The sequence below is a fragment of the Megalobrama amblycephala genome, linkage group LG15, assembly GCF_018812025.1.
Source record: "Megalobrama amblycephala isolate DHTTF-2021 linkage group LG15, ASM1881202v1, whole genome shotgun sequence".
Taxonomy (NCBI): domain Eukaryota; kingdom Metazoa; phylum Chordata; class Actinopteri; order Cypriniformes; family Xenocyprididae; genus Megalobrama; species Megalobrama amblycephala.
In genome coordinates this window covers 22,280,640-22,299,594 of record NC_063058.1, presented here as the reverse complement: position 1 = coordinate 22,299,594, position 18,955 = coordinate 22,280,640, and the positions used below count along the sequence as shown (strand labels likewise).

The window sequence follows — 18,955 nt, the reverse complement described above, 5'->3', positions numbered from 1 at the left end:
CGTCTCAGGTAAATAATGCGTCTTCCAGCTCAGTGGTCGGAGTCGCACGTTCATGCGTTTTGGGGGCGTGGCTTTGGAAGGAGCCCAGAAGGGAGGGGGTGGAGTGAATGGAAATAATGAGCTGTCTTTAAAACAGTCGTGAGAGGTCTACAGACACTCGATTTTTATACTTTCTTTTTCAGAGTACTTACATTTTAAATATGTATTGATATATAAATAAAGTTTAAACAAATTTTGAAAAAAAAGTTTTTTATACATTTTTTACCTACCCTGCCTTTAAGTAAACTAGATATTTATTATCGCCAGCACTACTCCGACTATTCAGTAGTCAGCACTAATGAGAAAGATTAGTACATATGACTTACATATTGCAAATAAGGAAACCTTCTTATTTTATTGCAAATCTAAATATTAATTTATTGACAAAAAATCAATACTAAAATTCATTAGTAACTTACTTTTCACGGCATCAGTTCACAAACATTCAAGCTACAATAATACCCCTGTTCTTGACTCTTTTTGACTGGATCATTGAATCAGAGAGTTATTAGGTGTGTTTGACTCTAAGTGGCGCTGCACAGACCGATCAGTATATGACCTCATAGTACCGTGAGAGCGATTAGAGAACAGACGGCTCTGTATGCTTTCGAATCGCTCTCGTGGTACTTTCATGTCATATACTGATCGGTCTGCGCAGCGCCATTTCATGACAAACTCACCTGTTGACTTAAAGGTGCCATCGAACGTTTTTTTACAAGATGTAGTATAAGTCTAAGGTGTCCGCTGAATGTGTCTGTGAAGTTTCAGCTCAAAATACCGCATATATTTTTTTTAAATTTATTTTTTTAACTGCCTATTTTGGGGCATAATTAGAAATGCGCCGATTCAGGCTGCGGCCCCTTTAAATCCCGTGCTCTCCGCCCCCGGAGCTCGTGCTTGCCTTAAACAGTGCATAAACAAAGCAGCTAATATAACCCTCAAAATGGATCTTTACAAAGTGTTCGTCATGCATGCTGCATGCATGCGTCGGATTATGAGAGTATTGTATTTATTTGGATGTTTACATTTGATTCTGAATGAGTTTGAGGCTGTGCTCTTTGGCTAACGGCTAATGCTACACTGTTGGAGAGATTTATAAAGAATGAAGTTGTGTTTATGAATTATACAGACTGCAAGTGTTTAATAATGAAAATAACGACAGCTCTTGTCTCCGTGAATACAGTAAGAAACGATGGTAACTTTAACCACATTTAACAGTACATTAGCAACATGCTAACGAAACAAGACAATTTACAAATATCACTAAAAATATCATGATATCATGGATCATGTCTGTTATTATTGCTCCATCTGCCATTTTTCGCTGTTGTCCTTGCTTGCTTACCTAGTCTGATGATTCAGCTGTGCACATCCAGACGTTAATACTGGCTGCCTTTGTGTAATGCCTTGATCATGGGCTGGCATATGCAAATATTGGGGTCATACATTATTATGATGTAGTTCAAAGGCGTGTTATGTTGAGATTTGCCTGTTCTTCTGAGGTCTTTTAAACAAATGAGATTTATATAAGAAGGAGGAAACAATGGTGTTTGAGACTCACTGTATGTCATTTCCATGTACTGAACTCTTGTTATTCAACTATGCCAATACAAATTCAATTTTTAATTCTAGGGCACCTTTAAGAACAGCTACAATTGAATCAATCCAATTCACGAAAGAATCATTCAGTGTTTTTTTAACCAGTTCAAAAGGTTAATTGGAAAGAATCAATTAGTTCTTGATTCGGACACCGCTCGTGTCTCAGAGGGAGTGGTGATTTTTTCAGTCCAAAATAACAAGGAAAAATACGTTTTTATAAAATGTAGTGGAGTAAAAAGTACAATATTATGCTTAAAGGCAGGAACACACCAAGCCGACGCCGACGAACTAGTGGTGACGAAAGCAGCCGACGGTCAAGTAGCACGTCCGTCCTGCGCCTGCGTAAGATGAAATGCCTTTCTGTACCAGCAGGTGGCAGTAGCTGAACAGCCAATCAGAATGATCAGATGGCCCGACTGACCGATGAGATTCAACATGTCGAATCGGCCGAAAAAAAACAGACGATGACCAACTTCAGCCGATGGTGCTGAACACATTGAGAAAAGTAGTAGTTAGTTGTTCGACGAACAAAAACTGTCCGAAGGCCGACCGTCGGCTTGGTGTGTTCCGGGCTTTAGAATGTAGTTCAAAGGCATAGTTCACCCAAAGATGAAAATTCTGTCATTAATTACTCACCCTCTTGTCGTTCCAAACCTGTCAGACCTTCGTTCATCTTCAGAACACAATTTAAGATGTTTTTGATGAAATCTGAGAGCTTTCTGTCCTTCCATTGACAGCTATGCAACTGAAACTTTGACTGAAACTTTAAAAAAAGTTCATAAAGAGATCATAAAACTAATCAATATAAATTGAGCAGTTTAGTCCAAATTTTCTGAAGAGACTCGATCGCTTTATACGATGAACAGATTGAATTTAGTCTTTTATTCGCATATAAACATTAATCAGCGAATATAAACAGAAGATCAACTGAACCTGCTTGATGCGTGAGAACAAACCTTTTCCGGAAGCTCTAACTTGCTATTGGTTCTTGCAGAAGCTCAATGTGATGCGTAACACAAGAATGAACCTCATTGGTTCTTGTGGAAGCTCAAAGTGATGTGTAACACGAGAATGAATCCCATTGGTTCTTGCACATCAAGCAAATAAAGTGATCGTGTCTCTTCAGAATATTTGGACTAAATGCCTCAATTCACATGGATTAGTTTTACGATCTCTTTATGAACTTTTTTAAACGTCAAAGTGTCAGTTGCGTAGCTGTCTATAGAGGGACAGAAATCAAAGATCTTCCCATTTGTGTTCTGAAGGTGAACGAAAGTCTTATGGGTTTGGAACATCCTGAGGGTGAGTAAATGATGACAGAAATTTCATTTTTGTGTGAACTATCCCTTTAAGTAAAAGTTTCCTAAATTAAAAATACTCTGATAAAGTACTTGAAAAATGTGCTTAAATACTTTGTTACTGTCCATCACTAAGTAAAACTAAATCACTACTACCAAAATTGTACAATATGGCTCATTTAAATTTAGTCATAATATGTCTTCTAAGATTACACTTATTCAAACAGAACGTTATGAAAGACACAGCAGTGATCATATTTCTGTTCCAATAAAATCAGGCTTTCCATGGCAACACTGGGATTACACAGCATGAAGTCAGTGTCAGATGAGATAAAAATACATATTTCACACACATGTAATATCAAGAGAAAACCTTAGTTTTACAAATGAAAAATAATCGTTCATCCTTCAGGATATTAGAACAACACAAAGAAGCCACAACTTGGAGTCACACTTCATGAAAAACCCAAAACCCAAACACACATGCACTGTCTGGGCGAGATCAGACAGGACCTGTAATTTAGGCCATATTAACCCTGAAAGCCCAGTTAGGAGATACGGATGAGTTTAATCTGTGGTGTTAAGCCCTGCATGCTTAGACACAGATGATCCCTAAACCTGAGCTGGCATGGGGGAAGGATGCGACCGGTGCTTCACTTCAAAATGTGCATCTTTAGACATTCTGACTGGCCCTTTATACAGACTGAAGTCTAATCCTTGCATAGATAATAAACACAATATCAATCCTGAACACAACACTCACCCGCGTACGACCAGTCTATGTTCTCTGAGAGTTTCTTCTGTGATCTGAATCCATATGCTTCTGATACATCTGCTGAAAAAAAAAAAAAAAACAATGTCAGTTCAAAATGTGGCATGTTTATTCAAAATGTGGCTGGCAAATATTGAATAAAAACTGCTTAAATCAGCTATTAAACTGCTTCAAAAACAGAGATGAATGTTTAAATTCCTCTTGCAGCAGCTAAATCATGTCATGACCTGCTGTGACCTGCTGTCAAAACACTTGCTCTACCACTGACATTCAAATGCAGTCTTGTGAATGACTTCTTGGTATTTTATCTAATGGTTTGAAATATTGCACTTAGGTTGTAATCTGCCACTGAATCCTGTCAGGCAAGTGACAGTGCCAAATTCAAATGGCATAATTGTTTTAAGAATGCAATTGTGAGTCAGATTAAAAGCACAATATGGAAATCATCGAGAATGTGAGTTCAGGAGGAGTTGAACGGAAAGGCAACCTCTATTGTTCTCTTTGTTCAGTCTTTTGCCTGGTGGTTTCATTCACTCAATTTAAAAAAGTCTCTTTTATTGTCTGAAGGTCATCACCCAGGATTTTAAGGTCATGCGGTAAAAGATCATCTGCAAAGTTCTTCCTCATAATCACTCCGCTCTTACAAAACGTTGGTCTCCTGCTGATCAGCAAGCTTTGCTCATTTTTTGCCTTTTTAACTTTTAAAAGTAAAGTCCTCCAATCACATGCCATAAAGGAGACAATACATCAAATCAATCTTGTCAAAATACTTGCAAGATTCTTTCTTTTTTTCCGTTTAACCCTCTGGGGTCTGAGGATTTTCGGGGCCCTGGAGAAGTTTTGACATGCCCTGACATTTGTGCTGTTTTCAGTTGTTCATAAACATATTAATGGAAAAAGTGTCATTACACTGTATTCAGCACAAACTAGGCTACAATAATATGTGCAGAACATGTATGTACATGTTTGTATTTTTGAAGGAATAATGTTTATGCGTGGTTATTGAAAAAACAAAAAACTTAAGTCACTGAAATAAAGCCAAAAAAATAATATTACATCTGTGTTCACAAGACTTCTGGGTATTGGAGGTTGTAGACTAGAGTTTTTTCTTCAAAATGATGTAAAAAATGATCCTGCCTACTCGTTCATAAAACAATAGAGAGATTTAGTTTTTGTAAGACACTTTTTGTCAAGAAACACAGTATGCGTAGAGGCATGAATCATCATGAATAATGCTGTGATTCACACCTGAGAAGACAAAAGAACCTGTAATGACCTGCATATTAATGAGCTCTTTCAGTCAGGGAGGCTGTGAAAAAACCCTCTGTGATCATGATTCAAATCTAATCATGGTGTAAATCAAACATACAGAAAAAACAGCAATACTGTGAAATATTATTACAATTTAAAATAATGGTATTCTATTATATACTTTAAAATATAATGTATTTCTGTGATGCAGAGTGTCTGAACAATTATGTTACCTCTGTGGCATTTCATATAGCCTTTTAGCATAAAAGGATGCACATTTGGAGAAATATTGATGGATTCTCATATGTTTATGTCAATTTTCTATACAGAGGAGTAATATTTATTCAATATTTATTGTCATTACTATGAGCGCTGGATACTGTGTTTTCAATTCATACTTGCAGCCGGAGGGTGCTCTGTACACCTTTAGTCCACAAATTAATCTAAAGAAGAACAGGCCATGTGACATTCCAGGAACTAACAGGCTTCCAGAGATCGCTATGGCTTTGGAACTATGGCTTTAACATACAGATAAACACTTTTGAAGACAATAAATACATGATTGAGACGATGTATACATGTATTGCCTCAGAATTTGCGTCTGAATAGCGCTGGCTCTGTGGGCGTGGCCACATTAGCGGATAATGAGCTGAATCACGGACTTCTGACATTTGTCTCTTTTCATACAGATTACATAAACAGAGATTTTTTGTTTTCGATTTGACTTACACGATTTAAAACCTGACATTTCAACGTTTCTTTAGACACAAGTATAATTTTTTTTGTCATTAGTATTCACTAAGTTACAGTTCATTTTCTGAGAACTATCAGATTGGACTTCGTTCAGAGGGAGACGACAGATCACGCATCATGTTAGTTTTCTTTATTTTGCAAAAAGCACAACATTTTGTTTTTACTCTGAGTGTACACAAATAAAAGAAGACATTCAACAGATTAAAATGGCTTAATTGTATGTGCAACATTGACGGAGTATTTTGAGTCTCTTTCACACTGGTAAGAAAAAACCGAGGTGGTATCGCCGGCGTGACCGCCAACCCGAGGGAGTTAATCACATTTGACTGTCAAAAGAATTTATTCGCTATTAAAAAGGATTAGAAATTTTCTTCTACCTCAGTTTGTTTCTGAAAACGTATCTATTTTTGCATTCAAAATTAAAATGAGATTTCATTATTTACTCAATTCATCCCAAATCCATAAGACTTTTAAGAGGAGAAGATATTACTTACTGAGTTTGGAACAACATGAACTTTACATTTTGGATTAATTATTCCCTTAATCCTCCAAAACGAACTTCTAATAAATGAACAGGGAAGCAGATGCAGTGGTAGAGGAATACAAACTCTAAAAGCTTTCTGTCGATGCTCTAATTAGCATATAATTAGCCTGCACGTCTACTGCATGTGGGTCGACCTCTGATCCATAGCTGTCCATAACTCTGTACCATTTCAGTCTCACCACTGCAACTCAACAAACAATCAGATAGGCCGCAGGAAAGCAGTCAACTATAACAAAGACAGAGCCTTTTAAGAAAGTTAACTGCCTTTTTGAGAGTTTTTTAAAATTCTGATTTAAGAGTGATTTGAGCTAAACAAGCAACATTTACGATACCATTCATTCTCAAAATATGTTGCCAAACATGTTCTGTGAGTTTTCAGTTCATATAAACTCCATATAAAAGGCATTGTTAGATATTAAATCATATGAAATGGTGTAGACTCTTTGTTATTATACCATGTTATATATATATTAGTATATATTTTTTTAGTCATTTGAATTTGTCAGGTCCCTCAAGTAACCTGGTATGCCACCTCTATGACATTTATAGTTATCTATTTCCCATAATTTATTGATTTTAGTCTGACCAGTGGTATGTGTTTTGACATTATAGTACATCTTAAAAACTACTTTTTTATGAGAATTTGTCCCTGATATTATCCTAATCTAGTTAAACCTGTATCAGTAAGCACTGTTTCTGAACTCCCTGAAACACCTCGAATGTAGTCTTGAGTAAGGGGCGTGACATTTCCCAAACAATTGACCAATAACAACACACTGGTCCAGCTGACCAATTAGAACACATTGTGCTTTTCAGAAGGAGGAGCTTTATAGGCTACGCTCCGATTTGTGTATCCATTTGGATTCTGATCTAAAATGACTGACTGACCACATTGTGTATCGCAACTGTTCAGATCCGATTTGAGTGTCCCATGCCGCTCTTTTGTTTTCTGGAATATCTGCATTGGTTTTTGGAAGAAATTTTAATTTTAGCTCTTTTCCCGCCAGCATTTTTGATCATTTTCACAAAAGTTCACAAAATCGCTTTTTGTCAAACGTCTGGATCACATTCAGAATGATGATCAAAACATAGATGGAGTCAACACCCCCAAATCTAGCACAGTCCTATAGCTCATCATTCATTCAGTAACATTAAGCAGATTTGATGTATATGCTGTTTAATACTGATGCGTTGACGTGTTATTTTATATATGCATCTGCTTACATATGATATCACTTGTTTCTGCTTCTTTTTCGCATGTGCTTTGGTCAGGAGATTCTGTAATCTTTCAGAAGATGTGTAATAGCGCACCCTACCATATAACATTGAAAACCTGGAAAGCTGAAAATTTCCGTCAATGGCGGGGAAAGAGTTAACTTTAATTCTTTAATTAATCATAACCAACATTTTTTTTTCCCTTGCAGGGATAACATTTATATACGCTTTTGAATACTGAATGTCTCTAACACTTGGGCCAGAATTACTGTGTGTCTGAAAATAACAAAAGGAGAACTAAAACTAGACAGGTGTCCAGTTTTGTTATGTCCAACCTCATGATCGAGATACCCAGATTTGGTCATGGTTGCAAATAATTATACATTTGTAGAACCAATCAATTTGGAGGAAAATGATGTAATGATGAATCATGTCACCTTTACCATGTTCCTTTTTTATATAAACTGTTGTATTCTCTTTGTCAAGGGATTTTCTTTGAAAATGGTCTGAGATCCTCTCGGCCGTGATTAAAGCATATTGAAGGCATTGTCTGGAGCCTGTCTGATTACTGCTGCGCAGCAGGTTAGTGGAACTCTAGAGATCTTATTCCCAAGTGATAGTGCTCGTGAGAGGCGAGAAGTGGTCCGACTTGAAGCAGGGGACAAAGTGGAGACGCCTAGTAGACTATATATTTGTAGGTGTCGAAGAGAAGACGTCTAGGGTGTCAAAGTGCAGATGCCCTTTAGCTTAAGTCATGTGCGTAGGGGAATTTCTACCACAGTTTCTATGGCAATGACATTGCGTTGGTAGGCATACACCAGAAACGACAACATGTAGGGGTTTGCAATACAGATGTTGTCTTATTTACAACATAATATGTAGCCGCATGAAAACCTATTCTAGTAGACCTCAAAAACAAAATCAAGACTTCGTAAAAAGGGCATTATAGGTCTACTTTAATGGCGGGAAAATGAACGGAAGTTGAAAAATGTTGTTGTCAGATTTTATTACTGATATACATTGTTTTGGAGATGTTTTTTTGAGATTTCGGCCTTCCCCCATCTTGCCAAGTACCCATATAAAAAGATGGGGGTGCCCTGGGGATTGACCAAGATGGCCACCGAAAGACTTGCCTTTCAGACAGTGACATTTTTATTTCAATGCTCACTGTTTAGTTCTAAGACTGATAAGAAACTCTATTAAGCTGTCAACAAGTTAAACTGCATTGAATCACACAATCCCTCCATTACTTTTAAGCCAACATCGTTTTTTGGTTCCAGCAGCCTACTGGCAAACCCAACCATAATGCTTTTAAAAGATGAAAGAAACCTCCCTAAAGAGGGCCCTGTCCCTTGGGAGAAAGAGCACAATAAAAGCAACAATGGCTTTGACATGAAACACCTTTACACCTTTAGCTAGGATACCCTACACTGAACAAGTTTGCTGAGGGAAACTGTCCGCCTATTCACTAACAACAGAAGTACAGTCTTGGCTCATCTTTCTGTTAGCTTTTGTCTGTCTGTCTACACATTGGTTTTGGTCCTTTCAAGACGGTCTGTGCACCTGTTAGGCCATACAAACGTCTACACACTTTTACAGTGTATCAGAGCATCATGTCTTGTCATACATGCTAATTATAGCTCGCCCAGGGTTTAGCTTTTCTGAGCTAATTTAACATGCTCTGGGAATATTGACAACAATGAAGTGTATTTTTTTTTACTTTAGTCTTACAAAAATGACCATGGTAACCATGGGTTTTGCCAAAATATGAGTTACTGATACTTCTGTAAAACCATTCCCCTTGTGAAAAAGTACACTTTACAATACTTTTAAAAAAAGCACTTAATTGCGAACTGTTTTTTTTTCAGAGGCTTGATTGCATGTTAACTGCAATAAAATGAAAATCTATTATAGTTTAAAGTTACATTAAATGGAATTAGGTGAACTTTAAAGTGCTTTTTTGACCCATTAAGGGCACAATATGTAATTTTTCGCCACTAGAGGTCACTTTTTCAAAACAGAGGCGTAGCTTGATGACGCCTTGATTTCGTGCAATCATGGGAAGTGTCTTCACGCCTACGTCCGGTGGAAAGAATCTGACGGGCAGAGATCATGTTCATGGATGAGCTAATGTATTAAAGTTTTAGAAAACAATATTTAAACAATAAAACTTACTGTGTTGAGCTATATAACAATGATTAGTTTTCTGTTGATTAATCCAAACAGTTGCTCACCTGTCTAATAAAACACATAATATATTAAAGAGTCTTTGGTGTTTCCATGGTTTCTGCAAAATAAAACCGGAAATCGAGGGTAACGCGGGTATGATGTCATTGATAGGCAACGCACCAACATGGTCAAAATGCTGGTTAAAATTGCTTATTTCTCTGGATTTAGACATTCTTGGAAATATTTGGGATAATGTAAGAACACAAGTCAACAAAATCTATAAAAATATTGTTCTAGTGGTTTATGGATATTTTAATCCAAAAATCTTACATTGTGCCTTTAACAAGGACTTAAGTATACCTTTATATGTATGGTTAAAGCATGACAAAAGATTATTAAAACATAATGATTTAAAATGTGCTTTAAAGTAAAACTTTCAATTTGACATTATTATAAAGTGCACTTTGTAAAAGTGTACTATGTGTGTTAAGAAACATAGAAAGTATATTTCCTTTAAGTAGGCCTACACTAAAATTGCCTTTTATTTAATTAATATTATATTGGAAATATAATAGTAATAATATTATAATAGGGAACACATAAAAACTTTTAATTAAAGTTGAAGTAATTTCTACACTACTAGCATCAGCAAACAGAATTGCAAATATAAAGTTTGAAATGGCATAAGGACGAGTAAATTATGACTTTTATTTTTAGGTGAACTGGAAAAGGTTAGCATTACATTTGCCTAAAGTGATTTAATGAGGCAAATTGTAAAACATTAGTTATTAAGAGCAAGATCACAGTAACGGGAGTTTGTATTTGGCCCAGTACCATCTGCTAGGAACCATTCTGAAACTTGAGCCACATTGGAAAGCACACAGGTGAGAATAACAAAGGAAAATAAATTATGAAAAAGGACTGAAGTCAGCAGAGGCGGCCATTCACTCGCTTCCTCCCCGCTGAACTGCATCCGTGTCTTTTCTCATAGTCAGCCCCATTCACCGTATCAATACAACACAACAATGAGATCAGTGGCTCAACCGTGAGAGCCACGGCCCGACTGCAGGTTCACACATTGTAACGCCTTACTGCCTGTGTGATTGCTTTTGTCTGAGAGGAACCATATTCCCTTTCACCCAATCAATAGCTCTCATGTGAGCCAAGAGCTTTACGCATCGGCTTGATTTCCTGGTACATGGTGTAACAGAGAGTGAATGAAATGTAAGAAAGACCAGATGAGGAGGTTTGGTTACTCTTTACTACTCTTGAACGTAGCAATGTTTTGCAGACATTTCGCTAATGAAGAACGATTGCTTATAAGCTTGTATGTACTTGTAAACACTCAATATTGTGGTTCCTATAAACCACTGCATTTAAACTTTGAAATATTCCTTTAATATTTACAACACGAATTCCGGAAAAGTTGGGACGTTTTTTTAAATTTGAATAAAATGAAAACTAAAAGACTTTCAAATCACATGAGCCAATATTATATTCACAATAGAACATAGATAACATAAATGTTTAAACTGAGAAATTCTACAATTTTATGTACAAAATGAGCTCATTTCAAATTTGATGCCTTGCTACAGGTCTCAAAATAGTTGGGAGGGGGGCATGTTTACCATGGTGTAGCATCTCCTCTTCTTTTCAAAACAGTGTGAAGACATCTGGGCATCGAGGTTATGAGTTTCTGGAGTTTTGGTGTTGAAATTTGGTCCCATTCTTGCCTGATATAGGTTTCCAGCTGCTGAAGAGTTTGTGGTCGTCTTTCGTATAATGATGCGCCAAATGTTCTCTCTAGGTGAAAGATCTGGACTGCAGGCAGGCCAATTCAGCACCCGGACTCTTCTACGACAAAGTCATGCTGTTGTAATAGGTGCGTGTGGTTTTGCATTGTCCTGCTGAAACACACAAGGCCACAGGACACGACGGTGCTTCTGGACCATGTTCACATATGGCTTCCTTTTTGCATGATAGAGGTTTAGTTGGCATCTGCAGATGGCACGGCGGATTGTGTTTACCGACAGTGGTTTCTGGAAGTATTCCTGGGCCCATTTAGTAATGTCATTGACACAATCATGCTGATGAGTGACGCAGTGTCATCTGAGGGCCCAAAGACCACGGGCATCCAATAAAGGTCTTCGGCCTTGTCCCTTACGCACAGAGATTTCTCCAGTTTCTCTGAATCTTTTGATGATGTTATGCACTGTAGATGATGAGATTTGTGAAGCCTTCAATTTGACATTGAGGAACATTGTTTTTAAAGTATTCCACAATCTTTTTAAGCACTCTTTCACAGCTCTGCCCATCTTTACTTCTGAGACTCTGCCTCTCTAAGACATCCCTTTTATAGCTAATCATGTTACAGACCTGATATCAATTAACTTAATTTGTTGCTAGATGTTCTCCCAGCTGAATCTTTTCAAAATGTCTTGCTTTTTCAGCCATTTGTTGCCCCCGTGCCAACTTTTTTGAGACCTGTAGCAGGCATCAAATTTGAAATGAGTTCATTTAGAGGATAAAAGTGTAAAATTTCTCCAATTAAACATTTGTTTTGTTATCTATGTTCTATTGTGAATAAAATATTGGCTCATGTGATGTGAAAGTCTTTTAGTTTTCATTTTATTCAAATTAAAAAAACGTCCCAACTTTTCTGGAATTCGGGTTGTATAAATAAAATTAGGATAAAGATCCATTCACATTAACGCTCTTAATTATAAGAGCACACTGCAGTTTTGTTGTCTGCTTCTTTAAAGTATTAGTTCAGTTTAAAATGAAATTTACCTCACCCTCAATCCATCCTAGGTGTATATGACTTTCTTCTTTCTGATGAACACAATCTGAGTTATTTTAACAAATATCCTGACGCGTCCAAGCTAGTGAACGGGAATGTATGTATGAAGCTGAAGAAAGTGCCTCCATTCACATCCATCCATTATAAACATACTCCACACGGCTCCGGGTGGTTAATAAAGGCCTTCTGAAGCAAAGCGATGCGTTTGTGTAAGAAAATATCCATATTTAACAAGTTATCAAGTAAAATAGCTCCCGCCAGACCGCCTTCCATATTCAACTTACGAAAAAAGTACAACGCCTCTCGCAGTTCAAAATGCTTATGCTACGTCCTACGCCTTCCATATTCAACTTACAAAAAAAGCCTAACTGATGCGATGTTGAGAAACATTAAGAGCTCTTTAAAAGAGCGAACGCAAAGTTTCTCAGCGGAACGCAAAACATTTGCAGGAGAACGCAAAAGCACTGGCAACACTGTCCCTTTAGGGGCTAATTGGCTTTTGTCATTCATCAGCTGGAAAATATCATTCTGAATATCGTTCCTCTGTGTCGTTATCGTTATAGTTGAGGTGTGGACTTCAGTATTCACATATAGAGTCTCCTAAAGCCCAAGAATGTGACTGCAAATGGTTCTAAAGCTAAACAAACTTGTTTTATTACACTGGAATGTGTTAAAACAGTTCAAAATGCACACTGAATTTTCAATGTTGCCACAAGGGGCGCTACAGCAAGCAGTCATATAAACTGACTTCAAACTGTCAGTTTTCTCTTTTCAGTCAAATACTGTCATGGCAGAGCAAAAGTTTAATAGATACTATAGTTCACAACAGTCTTCAACTATCAACATATTTATAGCTATTCCATATATTTATGACAAAAAATATGGTTTAGTAAACCATAGAGTTATTTGAAGGTAAATCTCTGAATGAAGAAAAAAAGGGTAAAGCATCTTGGCTCAATAAGTTTAGCTTATTCAGACAAATACTGAAGAGTGTCCATAAATACCTGATAAAAGGACATGAAAGGACTGGAATGAAGACTTTAAAGAGGAACAGCAACCAAGACAAGACAGAGAGGTATCAAGAGAGTAATGTAAGGAAGGTGACCCTTTGTTGCTCACCTCTCTAATGCATTAGGAACAAGAGAACACAACCACTCCTTGAAGACATGTGCCAGAGGAGGACACTTCAAACCTCAGCTGTCATTAGTAAAATTAAAGGTTTACAGCCACACAATAGTCCACGCAAGAGAGTCATCTCAAAAGATGAGACAGGAGAGAGCAGCACTCAAGATCAAACCCTGTCAGCAAGAGGTGAGAACAAGGTGAGTCGAACCCTGAAGTAGGATGACAGAATCCGCATAGAAAATAAAAATAAAATACTGTACAAAAAATATATATATATATTAAAAATATATATATACACTAAATGTACCAGCACAAGAAATTCAACAACAATCCAAATGCACATAAACACACAAAATATATAAAACCTGACAACTGCTAATTAGTGAAAACAAAGAAAAATACAACCCTACATACTATTAGTTTTTATATTAAGTATCTAGTGAAATCAAAACTGATGTTTCAAGGCTTTTAGTCTGTGGCAATTAGCTTTGAGGTCATCTACATGTTAGCGTACCACTACAGTTGACCAAATATAATCTTTTATGCAACAGCAAGTATAGCGCTGGCTGAATTGGGAAAAGCATATTAGCATTCTCAAGCCAAAAATCATAAAATTAAACATTTCTTATCTGTTTTCAGTTAGCCTTTGTTTAGCAAGCTAGCAGCTTGTTGTAGCTGTTCTTAAAGGTGCCCTAGAATTAAAAATTGAATTTATCTTGGCATAGTTAAATAACTAGAGTTCAGTACATGGAAATGACATACAGTGAGTCTCAAACACCATTGTTTCCTCCTTCTTATATAAATCTCATTTGTTTAAAAGACCTCCGAAAAACAGGCGAATCTCAACATAACACCGACTGTTACGTAACAGTCGGGATCATTAATATGTACGCCCCCAATATTTGCATATGTCAGCTCATGTTCAAGGCATTAGACAAGCCAGTATTAACGTCTGGATCTGTGCACAGCTGAATCATCAGACTAGGTAAGCAAGCAAGAACAACTGCGAAAAATGGCAGATGGAGCGATAATAACTGACATGATCCATGATATCATGATATTTTTAGTGATATTTGTAAATTGTCTTTCTAAATGTTTCATTAGCATGTTGCTAATGTACTGTTAAATGTGGTTAAAGTTACCATCATTTCTTACTGTATTCACGGAGACAAGAGCCGTCGTTATTTTCATTATTAAACACTTGCAGTCTGTATAATTCATAAACACAACTTCATTCTTTATAAATCTCTCCAACAGTGTGTAATGTTAGCTTTAGCCACGAAGCACAGCCTCAAACTCATTCAGAATCAATGTAAACATCCAAATAAATACTGTACTTACGCGATTAGACATGCTGCATGACGAACACTTTGTAAAGAACAATTTTGAGGGTTATATTAGCTGTGTGAACTTTGTTTATGCTGTTTAAGGCAAGTGTGAGCTCCGTGGGCGGGGAGCGTGAGGAATTAAAGGGGCCGCAACCTAAATCGGCTCATATTTAATGATGCCCCAAAATAGGCAGTTAAAATTATTATTTTTTTTTAATCTATGGGGTATTTTGAGCTGAAACTTCACAGACACATTCAGGGGACACCTTAGACTTATATTACATCTTTTAAAAAGACGTTCTACGGCACCTTTAAGCAATTAGTGCTGTGCTAAGCTGTTAGCCTGCTAAACAAGGTATCATGATAACACACTACATTTGAGATCAGGCACCGATAGAATTACGCTAAACGCTAATAGCCTGTTTTAACAAAAAACTCTATTCGATATTTTCTGCTCTGCCAGAATATTAAAGGTCCCGTTTTTCGTGGTTTTTTGAAGCTTTGATTGTGTTTATAGTGTGCAATATAACATGTGTTCATGTTTCGCATGTAAAAAAACACAGTATTTTTCACATAATTTACTTATCTGTATACCGCTGCTTCCACTGTCATAAAAACGGGCTGATGACTTCCTTGTTCTATGAAGTCCCTCCTTCAGAAATACGTAACGAGTTCTGATTGTGCCAGCGGTTCCTGTGTTGTGATTCGACAGCAGTTTAGCGCATCTTGCCCGGAAAGGTCACGCCTCTTACCATAACGTGGAGATGCACACGCTCAGTGTTATTGTAAACATGTCTTTAATTTTACCCTATCAATTTGAGCCGGAATCAGACCCGGTGATTGGACTGCGGGATGAAAATAACAGCGTTTCGACGACATGGCGACAAACACACTCTACAAACGCAGCTCTTGTGTATTCCTGTGGGCGGAGGTTAGTCAAAAAACTGTTTTAGTGACGTCATTAAAGAAGGAAGTAGAGGGATGTAGTCCAAACTGGCCGTTCGATGTAGGCGACTTCTGTTAAATAAAATATCTCGCTTGGCATTGAACTTTGAGCTTTAAAATTTTACAGATTTTATTTATACTCTAACAACAACATTACACACTAACTAAAGTTTAAAACATGGGATCACGAAGAACGGGGCCTTTAAAAAATGTCAACACAAGGTCAATTTTTGTCTATTTAGGAATGGCATACAACCATTTAGACTCCTAATAATGAATGATAATGCAGAAAATAATCTATATATAAAAGAGTATATAGAGTGCTGCAGGGACGACACATTTTTGTAGGCCAAAACCCAGAAACGAGTTTGCATTTTAGCACTTCCGGATCCATCATCCTAAAGTCAGAGTTTTTTTTTAATGGGTTTTTGGTTATATAGCTGATATAAGGTTTGAGGTTAACACAAGCTCAAGACACTTTCACGTTTTAAAACATAAAACACACCAGTAATACCCCACTCGTGATTTTTTAAGGCTGATATGTCTCTTCAAAAAGGGGCTTGCTAACAAGTGGCTAAATGGGACTACAGAGGCTGTCTGGGACATTTAACATCATCACGCCAAGGTAAGATCAGTCCGCTTTTCGCACTCTTACCTATTCTAACTCAAACTTTCAGGGAAAATGCTTTTTACATAAATCTGAAAGAGCCTAGTACATGACATTGAATTCGTGGGACCATGGTATAGTTTGTTAATAGCCTACCTTTAGCTTTTTACTTTCACCGATTGTATTTAGGCTTAAAAATTCAGCTTTAAGTTGTGTTCATTAGTGAAAATGATCTTGATGGAAAAAAATGTAATTATCATAAACCTTTGTTGATCATAAAGCATACTTTTTTACAATAATCCAAAAGCCTATGGGAAAATCCTGCTGGGATTTTGTCAAGGGAACCAGTGTGATGCTAACTTCTGGGTTGGCCTACAAATTTATGTCATCCCCACACCAATCTATTCTGTATTATACAGTTCAAAAATCAATAGCCATAACACAGCCAGCAAGCAAACACTGAGTGAATGTGTTGTTGCCAGAGTGAGCAGATGAAGCTTAGAGGTGTGTGAGTGTGTGTCTGAGTGTGTGACGTGATTCTTCTGAAGTGTGTGCGGGTAGAGGATGTGCTTTTAATTGCACTGTAATCTCGCTCCAGTGCATTCCAGCATCAACCCTACTGTGTTACCTGATAAGACTGATGGTGACTGGGTTCATCAAGGACAGGACATTGTAAGTGTGATTTCTCATCATCCTGTTGTCCACTAGCATTGCACTAGAAACTCTGTTTAGTACTGTTAAAAGTACTAACAGATTATCTTTCTGTAATAGTACTAATAGGCTTACTGTGATTTAAATGCACAATAACGGTTTATATATTTATCATCAATAACTCCAGTGTCTTTCAATCTCATACTGAATATTGCTTGTTCCACAGCTAGCCATATTTTAACCATATTTATACTTTTAACTAAATAAATGTAATAGTTTTCACAATGAACAGATTTATGCTGATTCTATGCCTCTGGAATAAATGCATTTTTAAAACATTAAGTTTATTAGTCTGTTAATGTTAAAACTCTGTAATCCAAATAGATGGAAATTTTGTATGCAATCCAAATATATAAATGTTGAAGGAATAGTTCTCCCAAAAATCAAAATTATCCTATAATTAACTCACCCTCAACCCTTCAGACGAACACAATCTGAGTTATATTTAATAATATCCTGACTCTTCCCAGATTTTGTAATGGGATTGAATAGCGCCCAAGTTTTTAAAGCTCCAAAAAGCACATCCATCCATCATAAAAGTAATCCATATGACTCCATTGGGTGCCTTCTGAAGTGAAGCAATGGATTTTTGTAAGAAAAGTATCTATATTTAAAACTTTATAAACTATAATCACTGACTTCTGGCAACGGCCATATGCACGTTAGTCGTATGGATTACTTTTATGATGGAAGATTTTAGAGCTTCCAAACCTTGGGCACTATTCAGTGGCATTACAAAGCTGGGAAGAGCAAGGATATTTTTTAATATAACTCTGATTGTGTTCGAATGAAAGAAGAAAGTCATATACACAAGGATGGGTTGAGGGTGAGTAAATTCATGGTATAATTTTCATTTTTGGGTGAAATTTAGGCCCTAAATTTAGGATCTTGCCATCTTAGCTGCTCTTAGTGTGTTCATGAGACACTTAGTGATCGCGTATTCATGAACAAATCATTCTTTGAATCAATTAGTGAACCAGTCTGAGTGATTTGTTCAACTTTCTCAATGATTCTCAAAGTTACTGTAAAATGATACTCAAGTTACAGATAATTTTTAAAATGTATTCTTTGCAGGTTTGAAACAATAGTAAATGATGACAAAATCCCTTTGAGAAAACTGTAACAACCCCAGTCCACATTTAGAAAAGTTATCTTGGCCAAAGAGCTGTATAGCTGATCAGCATGCAGGAAACGTTTTGGTACTACTCCGGGAAAACAAATGGACCTTGGGCCAACTCAGACCCAACAGCATGAACACAGTTTCAGACCAGCTTCTTTCACTATGATTCGCTGAAGTTAGGAGTTTATTTATGATGTCTTGTTTGAGTGAGCTTAAGCTCTTCATGTGACTATAAGAATGTTTTGAGCCAAAATGAGTCAAGTAAAGTGTGCCACACGATTCACAGTGTAGCTGCCTCCAAAGCAAATCAGCAGTAAACATTTACAGTTGGATTGGCTCTGTTTTAAATACGGGGTCCATCAGAGCCTTGTGTTTACAGGGAAAGAGTGCTTTGATGGAGTCAAAAGGAGACACAATCTCACACAGTCATAAAAGTCGTATAGACAAATCGAGTGTGAGAGAGTGCAGAGCAAAACTGAAATGAAAATGAAAACAAATGAGGATGCTGTGCTCTATAAGTCATGTTTGCCAATTCAATCACATGAGATAGAATAAGATCTCTCCAATATATCCTTTTTTGATGTTTTGATTGATGAAATAATTATTTTACCATTTCCAGGAAGGGTGTACATGGCACGCTTTCGGTGGTGGACAGGGGTCAGCATGGGCACCCTGACTG

The 18,955-nt window shown here is 36.9% G+C and overlaps 1 protein-coding gene across 1 annotated transcript in view; it reads right to left on the bottom strand.

The window, feature by feature from the left end:
- ptprz1a (protein tyrosine phosphatase receptor type Z1a) overlaps positions 1-18,955 on the bottom strand; it is a 78,749-nt gene that overhangs the window by 49,098 nt on the left and 10,696 nt on the right. The window contains exon 2 of the mRNA XM_048157962.1: positions 3,700-3,768. Within this exon, the coding sequence (XP_048013919.1) occupies positions 3,700-3,768 (69 nt within the window). The remainder of the gene's footprint in view (positions 1-3,699; positions 3,769-18,955) is intronic.